At 39.1% G+C, this 16,869-nt stretch overlaps 1 protein-coding gene across 2 annotated transcripts in view; it reads right to left on the bottom strand.

Moving 5' to 3' along the window:
* Positions 1-4,243: 4,243 nt before the first annotated feature.
* LOC126210191 (aldo-keto reductase family 1 member A1-A-like) overlaps positions 4,244-16,869 on the bottom strand; it is a 73,175-nt gene continuing 60,549 nt past the window's right edge. Inside the window, exons 5-7 of one of the 2 annotated variants that reach the window (XM_049939367.1) lie at positions 15,725-15,884; positions 8,381-8,475; positions 4,244-4,999 (exon numbers count right to left, since the gene is read on the bottom strand). In XM_049939367.1, the coding sequence (XP_049795324.1) occupies positions 4,957-4,999; positions 8,381-8,475; positions 15,725-15,884 (298 nt within the window). In that variant the 3' untranslated portion in view covers positions 4,244-4,956. The remainder of the gene's footprint in view (positions 5,000-8,380; positions 8,476-15,724; positions 15,885-16,869) is intronic. The other variant, XM_049939368.1, reaches the window with a different exon arrangement.

The following is a 16,869-nucleotide window of genomic DNA, read 5'->3' as shown; positions in this document are numbered from 1 at the left end:
TGATACATTGGTGACAGATGTGTATAGTGTTGCAGAACTTTTTAACAAACATTTTATAACTGTTACTGACAAGATGGGGTTGTCAGGTTCGGTAGATGCTGCTATGGATTACCTTAGACCAGACATTTCAAGTAACTTCCTTAATATGAATTTGACCCTCACTACCCCAACAGAAATAATGTCCATCATAAAATCTTTAAAATCAAAAACATCTAGTGGGTATGATGAAATATCAACAAAGTTAATTAAAGAATGTGATTCTGAGCTAAGTAACATATTAAGCTATCTGTGTAACCAGTCGTTTATTAGTGGAATATTTCCTGAATGGCTGAAATATGCTGAAGTTAAGCCACTGTTTAAGAAGGGAGATAAAGAAATAGCATCAAATTTCCGTCCAATTTCACTGTTGCCAGCATTCTCAAAAATTTTCGAAAAAGTAATGTACAGTCGTCTTTATAACCATCTTATCTCAAATAACATACTGTCAAAGTCACAGTTTGGATTTCTAAAAGGTTCTGATATTGAGAAGGCTATCTACACTTACAGTGAAAATGTGCTTAATTCATTAGACAAAAAATTGCAGGCAACTGGTATATTTTGTGATCTGTCAAAGGCATTTGACTGTGTAAATCACAATATCCTTTTAAGTAAACTAGAATATTATAGTATAACAGGAAATGCTGCAAAATGGTTCAAATCTTATATCTCTGGCAGGAAACAAAGGGTGTTATTAGGAAAGAGACATGTATCAAGCTATCAGGCCTCATCCAACTGGGAACTAATTACATGTGGGGTCCCACAAGGTTCCATTTTGGGGCCCTTACTTTTTCTTGTGTATATCAATGACCTTTCATCAGTAACATTACCAGATGCCAAGTTTGTTTTGTTTGCCGATGATACAAACATTGCAATAAATAGCAAGTCAAATGTAGTCTTAGAAAGATCAGCCAATAAAATATTTGTGGACATTAATCACTGGTTCCTAGCCAATTCTTTGTCACTAAACTTTGAAAAAACACACTACATGCAGTTCAGAACTTGTAAGGGGTGTCCCAAGAGTATATGTCTAACATACGATGACAAGAAGATAGAAGAAGTGGACAGTGTTAAATTCTTGGGATTACAGCTTGATAATAAATTCAACTGGGAGGAGCACACCACAGAACTGCTGAAGCGTCTTAACAAATCTCTGTTTGCAATGCGAATTTTGTCAGACATAGGGGATATAAAAATGAAAAAGCTGGCATACTATGCTTACTTTCATTCCATAATGTCATATGGGATTATTTTTTGGGGTAATTCATCAAGCCAAGCTAAAGTTTTCTGGGCACAAAAACGTGCAGTGAGAGTTATATGTGGTGTGAACTCAAGAACATCCTGCAGAAGCCTGTTTAGGGAACTAGGGATACTAACTACTGCTTCCCAATATATTTATTCCTTAATGAAATTTGTCATTAAAAATATATCACTTTTTCAAACCAACAGCTCAATTCATGGAATCAATACTAGAAATAAGAATAATCTTCACAAGGATTTAAAGTCACTTAGTCTTGTACAAAAAGGTGTGCATTATTCAGGAACACACATTTTCAATAACTTGCCAGCAGCCATAAAAATCTTAACAACCAATGAAATTCAGTTTAAGAGAAGCCTAAAGGATTTATTGGTGGCCAACTCCTTCTACTCCATTGATGAATTTCTTAGTAAAACCAACTGATTTGTATATAAGTACAACATAACTTCTGCACAATTTCAGTGCAGTAATGTGTTCATTGAAAATTTGTGTGTGTGTGTGTGTGTTAGTATAATCTAACTTCTGCACCATTTCAGTGCAGTAATGTGTTCATTGTACATAAGTATTACAGTAGTTGTATTACCTTATAAATAAATAAAAAACTTTTTTATTTTAAATTCAGTGCATTAGTATTTGTAAAATTACTCTTAGTGTTCATTAAAAAATGACGATCATTCCACTTGGGACCTGTGGAATGGTACATTAGCTTATTTGTTTTAATTGTAAATATTTGTCATGTATTGTTGTTTTTCTGACATGTTCCACATCCTGGAGGACCTCCTCACTACGGATCAATTGGAATGAAAGTAAATCTAATCTAAAAAAAAAAAAGCAGTGGACACAGGAGTTGCCCTTCGTCCTCCTGCTTCTCTGTGCATTGCTGAAAGAAGAACTGAAAGCAAAACTTGTTTATGGCTAGCCGATACGACTATCTGGCGACTTCTTTGTCAATGTTGCACATGACTGTATTGACCCCACAGATTTTGTACAAAAGCTGGCTATACAAATCCGGCAACTATGCCCCGCTGCTCCAGGGGATCACCAGATCCATTGCCCTTTTGATTTTGACTAGCTGTTAGAGCGACACTACGTCTTTGTACGGCATGACGCAGTACGCAAGCCACTGCAGACACCCTACGATAGACTTTACCGTGTCACCAGCAGGGAAGACAAGATACTCGCCCCGTTTACATGGAGCTCCCAAAACCGGATTTTGTAAACCGATTTCCCAATACCGCTTCTGGGTGGTCATGTAAATACTTAAAAATCTCTCCTGGAAAACCACTTCTAAGTTATCAGTTTCCAAGTTCTGCAATCGATTTCCGGGCCAATGTAAATGCAGCCGATTCTGCAACGTGCTTGGGATGTCTGGTTTCATCTTGTTTCTAAAAATTTTCAGGTAAACATTGATGGAGTCGCTTTTTGTGTGGTGAAGGATAAGTAGAAATATTAAGACTAAGTCAGAAACTGTAACAGCTGTTTTCCAGAAGCCATTTTTAACTGTGGTAGAAAATCTGCTTCAGACCTTATCATATAAACACAAAAGTGAGGAACTGTTTCCGAAATTTGGTTGTCGTCTTTTGGGAGATGCGTCGCATGTAAACGTAGTGATTCAAAATTGATGTGTTTGGCATGCCAGCCACCATCACAGTCAACAGGCTTAAACCTGCTTTCTGGGCAGCCTACACTGGTACGGAGTCATCGTCACACACCGTGGACTCGACGTACGCTCCGACCGTTCCACAGATCAGCCTCGATGGACGTGGGAGGCTCCGATATGCCAGTAACAGCCTGTGCACGACACTTTGTTACCTGGTTCAGACAACATGCCCGATTCAACAGAAAATATCGTTGGCACTAAGGGGGGAGTGGTGAAGTATAATGTTATGTGCCGTATAATGCTACGTGCTAGTGATGACTATTTTTCCTGTGACGATTATCTTTGGCGCAGATGCTGACCTATGTTTCCTCTTTGTTCTTATAATTTTATATTGTGTTATTGAATGTCCTGTTTACTGGAGTTGTAAGAGTTCTGGTTTAGTTTTTGAGTTGCAATGAAGCTAATTATCTAGCCCTGCAACAACTTCAGAAGAAAAATGACGACTTGTGGATTTTTTTTAACATCATCACGGGTGACGAGACTTTGTGTCATCAGTACCAATTTACCACAAAACAAAGAAGTGCAAAAATTTAAATGGAGAGTCAGTGCTTTGAACAACATAACTAACTTTCAAGGTAACGTGCAAATGTGGAATTCCACCACTGTAGAAAACAAATGGAATGTGGTTAAGCACAGATGAAAAACTGAAGGAGATGCAGTGCCCATTATGTCTCTGCGGTCCTTGAATGTGCAGTTATAACTCCAAAACGTGCTGACTGTAATTAGAGAATAAAATTATTAATTATAATCCCTAAGCTAGAAGTTACAGTGATGGACAGCACATGGATAAGTGTCTATTAATATCGAGTATCTTTTCTTCTGTATAGCAAGGAAGATTTGATATTGTAGTTAGTACTGTAGTGGGCTAATAAATTATTAATTTATTCTTAAAGAAAACTTAGATATTTAAGTGTTAATAGCTGAAAAAATATTCTCCTTACAAAATGTAACATTGGGAAAAAGTAAATTGCATGAAACAGTTTATTTAAAATTTGATATCACATGTGTAATTATTTGTATTAATCTTTCTTCATCATGATATATATTTAACATAAATTTTAATAATACCTACAGTTGTATGCACTGTTGTGATGTTCTATATGTGAATGTACCTTTCATCGCATCAGCAGTAATGGGTAAATTGTTGAGTATCTGTGGTGAGTGGTGGAAGTAACAAGCTGCAGTTTATCTGGCATAAATAAATGAAGAAAATTAACAGGATAAGTACATTGCACTTTTCTTTATTTCAAAGAGTAGAAAGCTAAAATCTGGATACAAATCCAGTGAAAACTATTAAGACACAACCCTTCTCCTTCTGGAATGAATGAGAATGACTTAACAGGTTGATGAAGAATCATATGCATCAAGGTAGGTATCAACACAGTAGTGTATGGTTTGCCACTTTAAGAACTATTTTCCTGTCTTATGCAGGTAACTCTTTCATTATTTAGAGTACAGTGCTATGCCTGAAATGATATTTAAATTTACACCTTATAAGTGATCAAGAACATAATAATGTGTAAGCAAACATACCCTCCAACTTTGTAACTACACTCATGTAGAGGATATAGCGTTATGAGACAGAATGATTATTTTTGGAACTCCTACAATATGTTGTTCTGAGGTATACATTTAATTCTTTGTAATCACTTACAAGTATGGTCTCGATCTTGTTGCATGATGATGACTAGAACCAATGTTTAATCATAGCAATTTTTTGTCTTAGTACATATTTCTATTTTGATAGAAATATTAATAGATGAAACTGCTGCTTGAACTCATGTTGAAAGGATGAGGTTTATAGGAAATTCAGTAACAGAGCTACTCACTACAGTTTCTTTAATAATACAAAAACAGTGGCACTTTTTCTTCCTTTCTTGTTGTAACTACAATTAATGATCCAGAGCAATTTTCCTTCCTGTGTGCTTTACCTCAGACAGGTCCAGAATCTTCAGAAGAGAGATGTCCTTGCTTGCATGTCAATCATGCTGTTCTCTCTGAACTAGTAGTGTGCATTGAATGGATATTCTGGATGGTTTGCCATTCTGTAATTCAAGATTGAAAAACATAAATCACAACAAACTAGCTGAAATGGTTTTATTAATTGGGAGGAGGTAAGACATCCTGAGTTATCAGTGTACGTCTCTACTCTGCTAGTGTCATCTTGTAAATGTTGGAAAGACTGTACAGTTCACTGCTCCAGTTCTCCAACCGTATCTACAGGAGTGCTGAACAGTTCCCTTCTGAGGTTGCCACAGACAGCAAAATCCAAAGGATTGAGGTCAGGGTGTACTGGAGGGCAAGGCACAGGCCCTGCTCAAACTATCCATCTTGGATCATATTAGCACATTAAATGTCTTCTTATGTCAGCAGAAAAAGTGGCGTTGACACATGATGTGTCTACCACACTCTTCAATAATGGGTAGTGGGTGAAATTTGGGCCCAATTACATGGGGGACTTGCTCTAAAATTTTACATTCCAAACACATTTTTGTTAACAAGGAGAGTATTTTGTACTAAAGTCAGCTGCAACTGGTAACTACACATTTGCAACTATTTCGAAAATGGCCTGTTTGAAGACCTACATGTACTAGAATGTTTTTCTTTCCATTAGCACAAACTTTCACACCTGCTGGCTGTTGCTATTAATTATGATACACCGTGTATACAGCAGGTTGTCTAGGTATGCACATCATGGGGCAATGTGACCCCAAAGATAATCAGAAAGGTCAAGGAACTAGACACCAATTACATGCTTCTGATTATTAAAAGAAAGAAAACTCTTCCAGAGAGGCTGGCATTATAAAAATCGTTATACGAAACAGGAACTGAATCAAGTCCAGTCTTTAACCTTGAAAAAATGCACCTCAAGTCAGTGAAAGTGAAGTGCCCAGAAGGAACCAAGGAAACTATATGATATTTAATTGCGTTGATATGGTACTTGACGGTATTTCGATGATTACATAATTGAGGCAAATTTTAAAAAAACTGGTAGCAAGTGCCCATTTACAAGTATGTCACGACACCCCCTCTGGCCTGATTACACACACTGGTTGTATCCTCTCCTGAGCAAGCTGGCCCACAATTGTTCTGTCTGGTCCTTGGTATCTGGGATACTGAACTGGGATGGAACTGACATCCGAGCAGATTGCACTGACCTCAGGAGAAATAGCTGGGGATCTTCCTGGTCACAGAACTACACTCCGCAATTGAGATTACTGCTCGAACCTAGGGGCGTCGAAGGCTTCAATCCGACCACTCGTCGGCCAGGCTGGTGTGGCAGTATAGGACAGCAAAAGGAAAGCCCTAGTTTTAAATCTCAAATTTGAGAAATCATTCATGCAGGAGGATAGTACAAACACACTGAGGTTTGACCACTGTGTAGACTCCTGTATGAAGAACATGGTAATAGGCACCTCTGGCACAGAGAAGCAACTGAAAGCATTGAAAACAAACAAGTTGCCAAGACTGGATGGAATCCCAATTCATTTTTACAGAGAGTACTGTGTCTCTCGCCAATTGCATTTATCACAAATCTCTCACCCAGTGCAAATCTCCAAGCAACTGGAAACAAGTGTAATTGACTCCTGTATCTAAGAAGCATAAAAGAACGGACCCGCAAAATTACAGACCAATATCTTTAACATCAGTTTGCTACAGAATCCTTGAATATATTCTCAGTTCGAATGTAATAAATTTTCTTGAAGTGGAAAAGCTCCTGTCCACAAATAAACATGGATTTAGAAACCTTTGCTTGCACAAAGCTCAGCCTGCCCTTTTTTCACATATCCTGTGAACCATGGATGGAGGGCAACAGGCAGATTCCATGTTTCGAGATTTCAGGAAAATATCTGACACAGTGCCCCACTGCAGACTTTTAATGAAGATATGAGCATATGGAACAGGTTCCTAGACATGCGATTGCTTGAAACACTTCTTAAATAGTAGAAGTCAGTAAAATGTCCTCGATGGGGAGTGTTCATCAGAGATGAGGGTATTGTCGGGAGTGCCCCAGGGAAGTGTGATAGAATCACCCTTATTCTCTAAATACATACATGATCTGGTGGACAGGGTGAGCAGCAATTTGCAGCTGTTTCCTGATGATGCTGTGGTGTACAGGAAGGTGCCGAAGTTGAGTGATTATAGGAGGATAGAAGATGACTTAGACAAAATTCTAGTTGGCATGATGAATGGAAGTGTAGAAAACAGAAAATTAATGCAGGTGAGTAGCAAAAAGACTCCTGTAATGTTCTAATAAAGCATTAGTAGTATACTGCTTGAGACAGTCATGTCTATCAAATATCTACACATGATGTTACACTGCAATACGAAATGAAATGAAGACATAAGGATGGTAGTATGCAAGTTTGAATCATTGCCCTCAATTTACTGGAGTACTTTTGGAAAAGTGTAGTTTATCTATAAAGGAGACTGTATATAGAATGCTAATGTGACCTGTTCTTGAGTACTGCTTGAGGGTTTTGGATCCATACCACATCAGATCAAAGGAAGACATCAAAGCAATTCAGAAGCAGGGTGCTAGATTTGTTACTGATAGGTCTGATTACCAGTAGGTCTGTGAATATTACGGAGGTGTTTTGTGAATTCAAGTGGGAATCCCTGGAGGGAAGGCGATGTTCTTTTCGTCGAAGACTTTTGGTAATATTTAGAGAATCGGCAGTGAGTGCAGAACGGTTCCACTGCCGTCAACATAGATTTGGTGTAAGGATCACGAAGGTAAGGTAAGAGAAATTAGGGCTCATATGGAGACATACAGACAGCTTTTTCCCTCCCACTCTAACTGAGATTGCTACAGGATTGGAAATGGATAGTAACAGTACAAGGTACAAAATGGTTCAAATGGCTCTGAGCACTATGGGACTTAACTTCTGAGGTCATCAGTCCCCTAGAACTTAGAACTACTTAAACCTAAGGACATTACACACATCCATGCCCGAGGCAGGATTCGAACCCACGACTGTAGCGGTCGCGCGGTTCCAGACTGTAGCACCTAGAACCGCTCGGCCACACCGGCCGGCCAGTACAAGTTACACTCCGCAATGCACCATATGTTTGCAGATAATATATGTAGATGTAGAAATAGATGTAGAGGAACATCATGCAGACAGTTCACAGAGACAAATACCATGTGTGGATGAGTATTGCATGAGGAAGCAGAAGTGATTTTTCCTTCTAGTGTAATATTTATGAATGTTTCTTCTTTTGCTTCTGAACTACGACTAACTGCCGACAACAAACTTCTTATGGGAGTAAATGTGCTATGAGGATGTTGCCAGTACTGTGACAAAGTGCTTGTGAACTTCAAACAGGAAAAATAATCTGTTTGAATTATTTTTTAATTAATAAACAAAATTTTAAGTTTCCAAAAGTGACATGATGTGAAGTAAGCTGAATTTAGGACTTACTCTGGAATGAAGGCTCGGACTTGCCGTCCAGCTGATCCCTTATCCAGCTGCTCCAGTGCCTCCATGTCTTCTGCAGACAGCTCAAAGTCGAACACCTGCAAGTTACAAAATGTGTCGATACAACTCACTAAGTGCTGTTCAGTGTAATAGCTAAGCACCACTTTCAGAATATAGCATTTGGGTCATATCATGATCCAGAGCACCAACATGGACGATAACTCTATTTTCTTATGACATACCGCCAGAGCTGACAATCTCAAGTGGATATCACTGCTGTAGTCTCCAGTCTGACCTCTGCTCACTAGAGTAGCTAGTCCACTTCAGCCTCTTAGACTCAGCCTCCCTCTACACCCTTTACTTCGCACTCTTCCCTCCATCAGCAAACTGACTGCTCGTTGATGCTTCAGGGCATGTCCTTTTGAATGACCCCATGTCTTTCACAAAGTGTGCCATACATTTCTTTTCTCCTCTGTTTGTTTTAGTGCTTCTTCATTAGTTATCAAATCTACCCATCTAAATTTCAGCATTCATCTGTAGTGCCACATTTCAAAAGCTGTTCTATTCTCCTCTTGTCAGAACTGCTAATCATCCATGTTTCACTCCTGTACAGGGCTACATTCCAGGCAAATACTTTGATAAATCACTTTGTAACACTTAGCACACACAGGCTTAACATACATCATAATTTTGATAACTGATCAGTCTCTTCCAAATTAAATGTATTTAAAGTCAAACCTGCTTCTTTACTTCTACTTGATTGAAATGTCATATTGTTCATTTGCCACACAGTTATTTTGGTGCACAACAGCTGCTTTTACTGCTAACTACTGTCATCAGACCGGATAATGGCACCTTACTTAAACCGGTAGTTATTTCACAAAATAGAAGAGCAACTGTAGTCTAGAACAAATGAAATTGTTTTTGATTGTGTTGTGTGCTGTTCAAAAATTTGAGTGATATATACTGCCAGATATGAACACAGTTGCTGGTTGAATAATGTGCTGGGTGTCACTGAACACAAGTTTCTGAGTGTAACCTTTAAAATTAAGGTGATATATATCTAAACTGTTATTAGTGATTCTCACAGCAAGTGGAGTGACATAGAGTTTTTCTCTTGCAGAATACTTGATGCCATTTAACTTTTTGGTTATAACGAATATCTCATCATGTGTTCCCTCACATCATCTCCTTTAGTTTTGGTGACTAAAAGCCATTAATCACTCCAATGGCTGTTCTATCTACACCCAGCCTTTCCTCACTCTGTAGTTACCCTAGCACAGATTGGCACAGTCACCCCACATGTCGTGCTCACTGACGAAAGTGTTTTGCTATGAATCAGAAGTGTAATGGACTATGTCATTTACAGTGTACTAGGTGTAGAAGTACGAAACCAGAATTTCCCTATAGATGGTGCTAGCCGTCAGTGTAGGGCCCATGAGACCACGTCTGCAATGACATCTGCTTCCTGTAACGGCTGACGACGAATGTCAGCACACAGTAACCCAAGTTCCATACATTGGTATCTGTTTCAAACCCAGAAACATGGCGAGTTTTGTGCCTGCAAAGTATGATTTGCGGACAGCAATGGTTTCCTGTTATCATTTGATGAAAACTGCTGCATAATATCATTGAATGCTTGCTGAAGCTTTTGGCAAACATGCTCTTGGGAAAACCCAGTGTTTCGAGTGGTTCAAAAAATTCAAAAGTGGTGACTTTAACGTGAGAAATGACGAGCATGAGAAACCACCAACAAAGTTTTGAAGACAATGAATTGCAGGCCTTACTGGATGAAGATGATACTCAAACTAAACAGGAACTCACGGAAAAATGGAATGTTATGCAGAAAGCCATTTCTCTTCAGTTGAAAGCTACGGGAAAGATGCAGAAAGTAGGAAAATGGGTTCCACATGAACTGAATGAAAGATACCAAGCAAATCGAAAGACCACTTGTGAAATGCTGCTCGGTAGATACAAAAGAAAGTCATTTCTCCATCTAACAGTGACAAGTGATGGAAAATGGATATATCTTGAGAATCCTAAGTGTTGTAAGTCATGGGTGAAACCAGGCAAACCATCGACATCCACTGGACGACCAAATTGCTTTGGAAAGAAGACAATGCTCTGTGTTTGGTGGGATCAGAAGGGTGTCTTCTGTTACAAACTGCTAAAACCTGGTGAAACTGTTAACACTGATCGCTACCAAAAGCAAATGATCAATTTACATCAAGCATTAAGTGAAAAGTGACTGAAATATGGAAAAAGGCAACACAAAGTCATATTGCTCCAAGATAATGGCCCATCATACACAGCAAAACGGTTCAGGGAAACGATGGAGGCATTCAGCTGGGAAATACTAGGGCATGCAGCTTATTCTCCAGTCTCGGCTCTGTCCGATTATCATCTATTTGCGTCACTGGGATACGCTCTCACTGAACAACGTTTCAATTCGTATGAAAACATACAACAATGGCACACTGACTGGTTCGCTTCAAAAGAAGAACTGTTTCTTGGTGTGGCATTCATAGCCTGCCGGAGAGGTGGGAGAAATGTATAAATACCAATGGAGATTATTTTGAACAAAATATTGTTTATCAGTTTCAAACGACAACATGTGTAATCATTGCAACCAAATTGCAGTTTCAAACTTCTACACCTGGTAAGCAATGAAGTCTCGTATACTGTATATTTTGCTAAATGGTGTCGAACTGCAGGAAATGATCCCTAAACAATGGAGCATCAAGTCTGTTCGGAAAATAACGCATAATTTGCATTCTGGAGTATTTACTTCATCACCCATTCTTGTTTACCACCTGTGAGCGCTAGGTCCCCTTCAAGAGTGGGATGAGAAGCTATGTACTATGTGCATATACACTATCTTATTGTAAGTAATTCAGACACCCATATGCGATGAGGAATTGACCACTAGATGTCATGACAGGCAGACCTGACAGTATAAGAGGATGCACAGAGTGCAGTGTTCTCAGTAGAGAAACAATAACAGACGAATGGACCAATCAGGAGATCTCAGTCACTTCGAATGTCGGCTAGCTGTTGGATGCCACCTCAGTAACAAATAACTAGAGCCATTTCAACCCTTCTAAGTCTGCCAAACTTGACTGCTGGTGATGTGAAGATGTGCGCGTGTGCTGAACCGAGACCGGGCACACCAAATATACTTATGGGCAGGGACTGCTGAGCATTGTGGATGGTATTTGTAAAGAATCACATTAAATCAGCAGAAGGAATCACTCGTGAGTTCCGAAATACTACCAGCAGTCCACCAAGTACCCTGACTTTGGATAGGGCATTAAAAAGAATGGGTTACAATGATTGAGCAGCTCCTCACAAACCACACATTTCTGCAGTCAGTGACGTGCTGTGCTTCACGTGCCGTACAGAGCAATGCACTGGATAGTGGATGACTGTAAGTGGTTTGGACTGCTGAATCACACTATACCATGTGGCAATCCTAAGCAAGGGTTTGGATTTGGTGAATGCCTGGAGAACATTACCTGCCATTCTGTGTAGTGCTTACAGTCAAAAACGGAGGAGGTGGAATTAGGGTACGGGAGTGTTCCCCATGGTTAGAGTGTGGTTCCTTTATTGTGCTTTACAAATTGCTAAATGCAAAACGAATGAACACATTTTACAGGAATAAGTACTGCATACAGTTGAGTAACAGTTTGGACACAATATTTGTTCGTATCAGCATGAGAATGCATTCTTTCATAATGTAGTGTCTGTGAGGCAGTGGTATGTGGACAGTAAGATTCCTGAAATAGAGCACACCTACAGCCCAAACATGTCATCACGGCTTCTTCCCATTCCACATATTGACAGATCATGGGTAGAATCACTGTTTAAGCACTTTGGTGAGCTCTGTAATTAGAGTAATATTGCCCTCCTGATCCCTACAGGAGAAATATGTAGGGGGTTATAGCATCTTCCAGGAGCTGTCATTTAAAGTTTATTCTTGAAACTTCATAAGTAGGCTTTTTAGGGATGGTTTTGTCTATCTTCACGTACTTTCCAGGTCAGATTTTGCTGCGTTTCTGGTATTGCATGAGTCAGACAAACTTGTGACCATTTGTGCTGCCCTTCTCTGTATCTGTTCAATATCCACTGCCCGTCCTCTCTGGTATGGATCTCCCATACTTGAGCAATGTTCTAGAATGGGTCACACAACTGATTTGTAAGCAATCTCCATTGCAGTGTAATTTTCCTCAGTATTGTACCAATGAATCAAAGTCTACCACCTGATTTACCCACAAATGAACCTACTTAATCATTACATTTCATACCCCTTCAAAGTGTTACACACAGGTATTTGAATGAGTTTGCCAATTCCACTCACTGGTATTGTAGGCATAGGCTACTACATCTTTACATTTTGGGAAGTGGATAATTTTACATTGATGGGCACTTAAAGCAAGCAGCCAGTCTTTGCACCACTTTGAATCTTACAAAAAGATCTGGTTGGACATTTGTACATTGGTTTGGAATACAGCACAGACATCACTCTGCAATTTGGTGTAGCTTGACTGATGTAACTGTTGAGTCTGTGCCACAAATAAATTTTATTTGTTCTCAAGTGTTGAAGCTGGTGAATGGTGTAATTTCCAGCACCAGCTATTACTGGTGAAGGCAAAAAGTAATATTACAATTCTAGTAACAATATTTAAGGAGTCTAATGTAGACTATATTTTAATAATGAAATCATGCTCATTCAAGTCGGTGTCTGTTTCTGCCATGTTTTAATGTGCAATGTCACTTGGGTACTGTGGGTCATACCAAAGTCAGCCATATAAGAAAATCTTTTCTTCATTTTTAGGGCATGATGCCAAGTTTCAAGAAAAAGACTGCAGTATGGGTGCATGGATTTTGTGTGAGACTGCAATGAAGCGAACAGTTTCAAGTGTTTTGGAAAGCTAAATGACTGAAACAGCTGCTCTCAACTGGATCATTTTAAAGTTCTGAGAACTGTATGGCAAAGGAGATAAAAATCAGTTGTAGGAAAACAGCAGGCATCTATGACACCTCAGATGGGGCTTTTACGAACATTGTATTTGGACAACTTAACACTGAAAACAGTTTTTTCCAACTTTTAACTTAAAAAAAATTAGGCAAGTGCTGTTGAACTAGCTTTCATTGTGTTAAAGAACCAAAATATTATTGTTCACAGTAAAATCTGTGTTTCTGTTATACGTTTTAACTTTTTTTGTTGTATGTTGTTGTATGGTCCATGCTACCCTACACTTTTATTAATACCCCAAATTGTAAGTCTCATAAAATCTTTTCTTACTATGTGTTGTTTTGGGTAGAAATGTTCAAATAAAGGTTTTATGCAGTTATATCTAATTCCAAAATGATGAGAAAGGTTTTACGCCAATTTTAGCTTGAGTGGCCCATATCTGCTGATGTTCACCTAATACTTCATTGTAAAGAATTGTATCATTTTTAAAAGACTGAGATCACTATAAATATTGTCTGTCAGGTAATTAATATATGACATGAACAACAATGGTGCCAACATACTTCCTTGTTGCACACTGTGCACCCAGAGTTACTTCTACATCTGTCGATGACTCTCCATATGGCATAACAAGCTGCATCCTCTTTACCAAGAAACCTCCAGCTCAGGTTGTTTGCTGACCTATTATTTTCCACAAAGGCTCATCTACAAAAGACATCATTGTGTAACAGTGGTATATTCACTCATATTGTGGCTTCTGCTGTGGTGCTGTATTCCCAACAGTTCATTTGAAATCCAGACGACTCTCGTTTTCCTGATAGTAAGTGTTCTGCTGAAACTCAAATCAGTCACTAAAGTGGTCATCAACTTTTATGAGCTGAGGTCCTATTTCTGATTCCGACAACCAATGCCTTTCCGCCATTGCTGGATGTTACCAACTAGTAAACACACCTGACAAACAAAAGGCACTCATGAAAAAAATGTTAGAACTAGGTGAGATCGTGTTCTCTTGACTGGTGATAGGTACTGTCTACTGGAATTACAATGGGGTGAGGACTGTTTCCAGCCAATTCAGCATGCTAATGTGATGCTCAGTGAACCACGCAGTTTTGACTCTGGCACTGTGATATGGCACACTGTATTGCTGGAAGATGCACTGATCATTATTGCCTTGAAATAATTCACTAATAGAGAGCAACAATTTCAACACTAATACTTCTTCTTTGTACTTTTTGGAATTAATGTTGCTCTGTAACACTTGCAGATGCCCAGTGATGTGCCTTGCCACGCAGTCCCACACCGCGACACTGGCTGGATGCTTCACAGTGGCAGTGGTGGACTCAGGGGAAAAGTCTTCATCTGGTTGAGGGCAAACGAGCTCAAGTCCATCACTTCCAAAGATGCTGATCTTAGTCTTGTCACTCCAAATGAATCTAGCTTAAGTCTTCTTGCATCCACTACCTCTGCGCTTAAATCCATTGCAGGCTTTTCTGCTTCTGCATTTTATTACAGTAAGGTTTCGTTCTTTGGATTTCTTGCTGGAAAACATTGTTCACGAAGTTTTTGTCTGACTGTTCAATCAGAATCTTCAACTGCTGAAGTCTTCAAGGTGGCATTTATGTACATCTTTTGCTATTTGCCAACAACCTTGCAGAAAAGGATGGCGAATTCTATGACAGTCTCAGTCAGTCAGTATTGGTATTCTGTTGCATCTTGGAGCAGTTTTGCTTGACCCAGTTTCTTTATACTGCTTGCAGACAATCTTCAAATTTGGTTTTGTAGTACCTACACCAAATCCTTCCACTATCTCTTCACAAGTACCACTTTCTTCATAGGGTTGTCTTGCCCTTCTCGTTTTACTTGGCAACCGATAAGAATGTTTCGTTAGAGGAGACATTGTTTCCAATAATGTCTTCTGTATCAACTCAGGTCATTTTAAAGGAATGTCACTCTTCAGTAATAAAAAATGTATTGCTGAGTACTGCAGTTACAACAATGATCAGAAAGCTTTTTCTCGTTGAATAAAGGAGTAATAATAAGCATTAACAGAACAAATGACAACTTAATTGGCAGCTGCACAAGCATAAAAATAATGGAGTTTTTAAATCATTGTCAGTTAAGTCAGTTCATTTATTATCATCAAAAATATAACATATTATTTTCTAAAAGTGATGACTATATAGCATGCACATGGTAAACAAAAAGCAGAAGCATAATTCATTGATTTAGTATACCCCAACTTACGTTAATCTCATAATGTTAAAATAAATGAACATTTCAATAAAGAGTCCAGAATTAATGTCACTGTTCTATGCACAAGCTGCTGAAGTTGTATCTGACAGCTCACACAAAGAGGATGTGCATTCACTTACATCAAAGTTCTGCCGGAGGCGGTCCGGGTTGGTGCTCTTGGGTATGGCCGCCACACCGAGTTGTACGACGTAGCGCAACAGCACCTGGGCATTTGTTTTCCTGTGTTTCTGTGCGATTTGTGAAACCACTGGGTTAGTCATCTGGTCTCGCTTCGGCTGTCTGAAATTGAAAGTAAAAGTCTGATTGCTTGTTTCAGAATGATGTGAAGATGTTAGGTGTTGCTACACAGAATACTGAACACCTGACCACCCCTGTACAGTTATTCAACAACTAGATACGTGCTCATCAAGCTACTGTGCAGTGCACAGCAGACCACACTTTAATTTGATTTAAAACACAGTAACTGACATACACTGATTGTTCCATAGATCTGTGGCATGGAGAAACTCTAGGGTATGGACTATGTATATAATACAATAATACTATAACAAAAATACATCCATACACATTGTAATAATGATGTATGTATGTATGTTTTGGTATATATTTATGTTCCACATCTCCTCCTAAACCACTGGGCCGATCTCAACCAAACTGGGTACACATATCCCTTACTGTCAGGCATCAATCGCTGTTGGGATAAGAACCACCTACCTATCATAGTTCAGGAGATGTGAAGTCATAATCAATGAGATTTGTGAAATCTGCTGCCTCATGCATGATGTTTAAATTTATTACTTCTGTGAAGTTAAAATCTTCTGGGTTGTTATGCCGCATCACATTTCTTCAAACAATCGATGTTTTCACCCCTCTGCTGGAATCTTCTTCAGGATATTGTGGTGTCCACAGTAGATTGGACATTGTCAGAGACCAGCGTTGCCTTCTCTTATTGTTCAGAGGTTTATGAATAAAGCCATATTTGTGTTACTTGTATCAGTTACGTGTGTTACTTGGTTACTATGAAATACAATGGAGATCATAATGGGGTAGTTTCTCCAGATGTTTGCAACTGTGGCCGAGTGGTTCTAGGTGCTTCGGTCCAGAACCACGTGGCTGCTACGGTCGTAGGTTTGAATCCTGCCTTGGGCTTCGATGTGTGTGATGTCCTTAGGTTAGTTATGTTTAAGTAGTTCTAAGTCTAGGGTACTGATGACTTCAGATGTTAAGTCCCATAGTGCTTAGAGCCATTTGAACTAATGTTTAT

This window comes from Schistocerca nitens, chromosome 10, assembly GCF_023898315.1.
Source record: "Schistocerca nitens isolate TAMUIC-IGC-003100 chromosome 10, iqSchNite1.1, whole genome shotgun sequence".
Lineage (NCBI taxonomy): Eukaryota > Metazoa > Arthropoda > Insecta > Orthoptera > Acrididae > Schistocerca > Schistocerca nitens.
The sequence above is the reverse complement of the archived record's forward strand: the minus strand, read 5'-3'. Positions and strand labels throughout refer to the sequence as shown.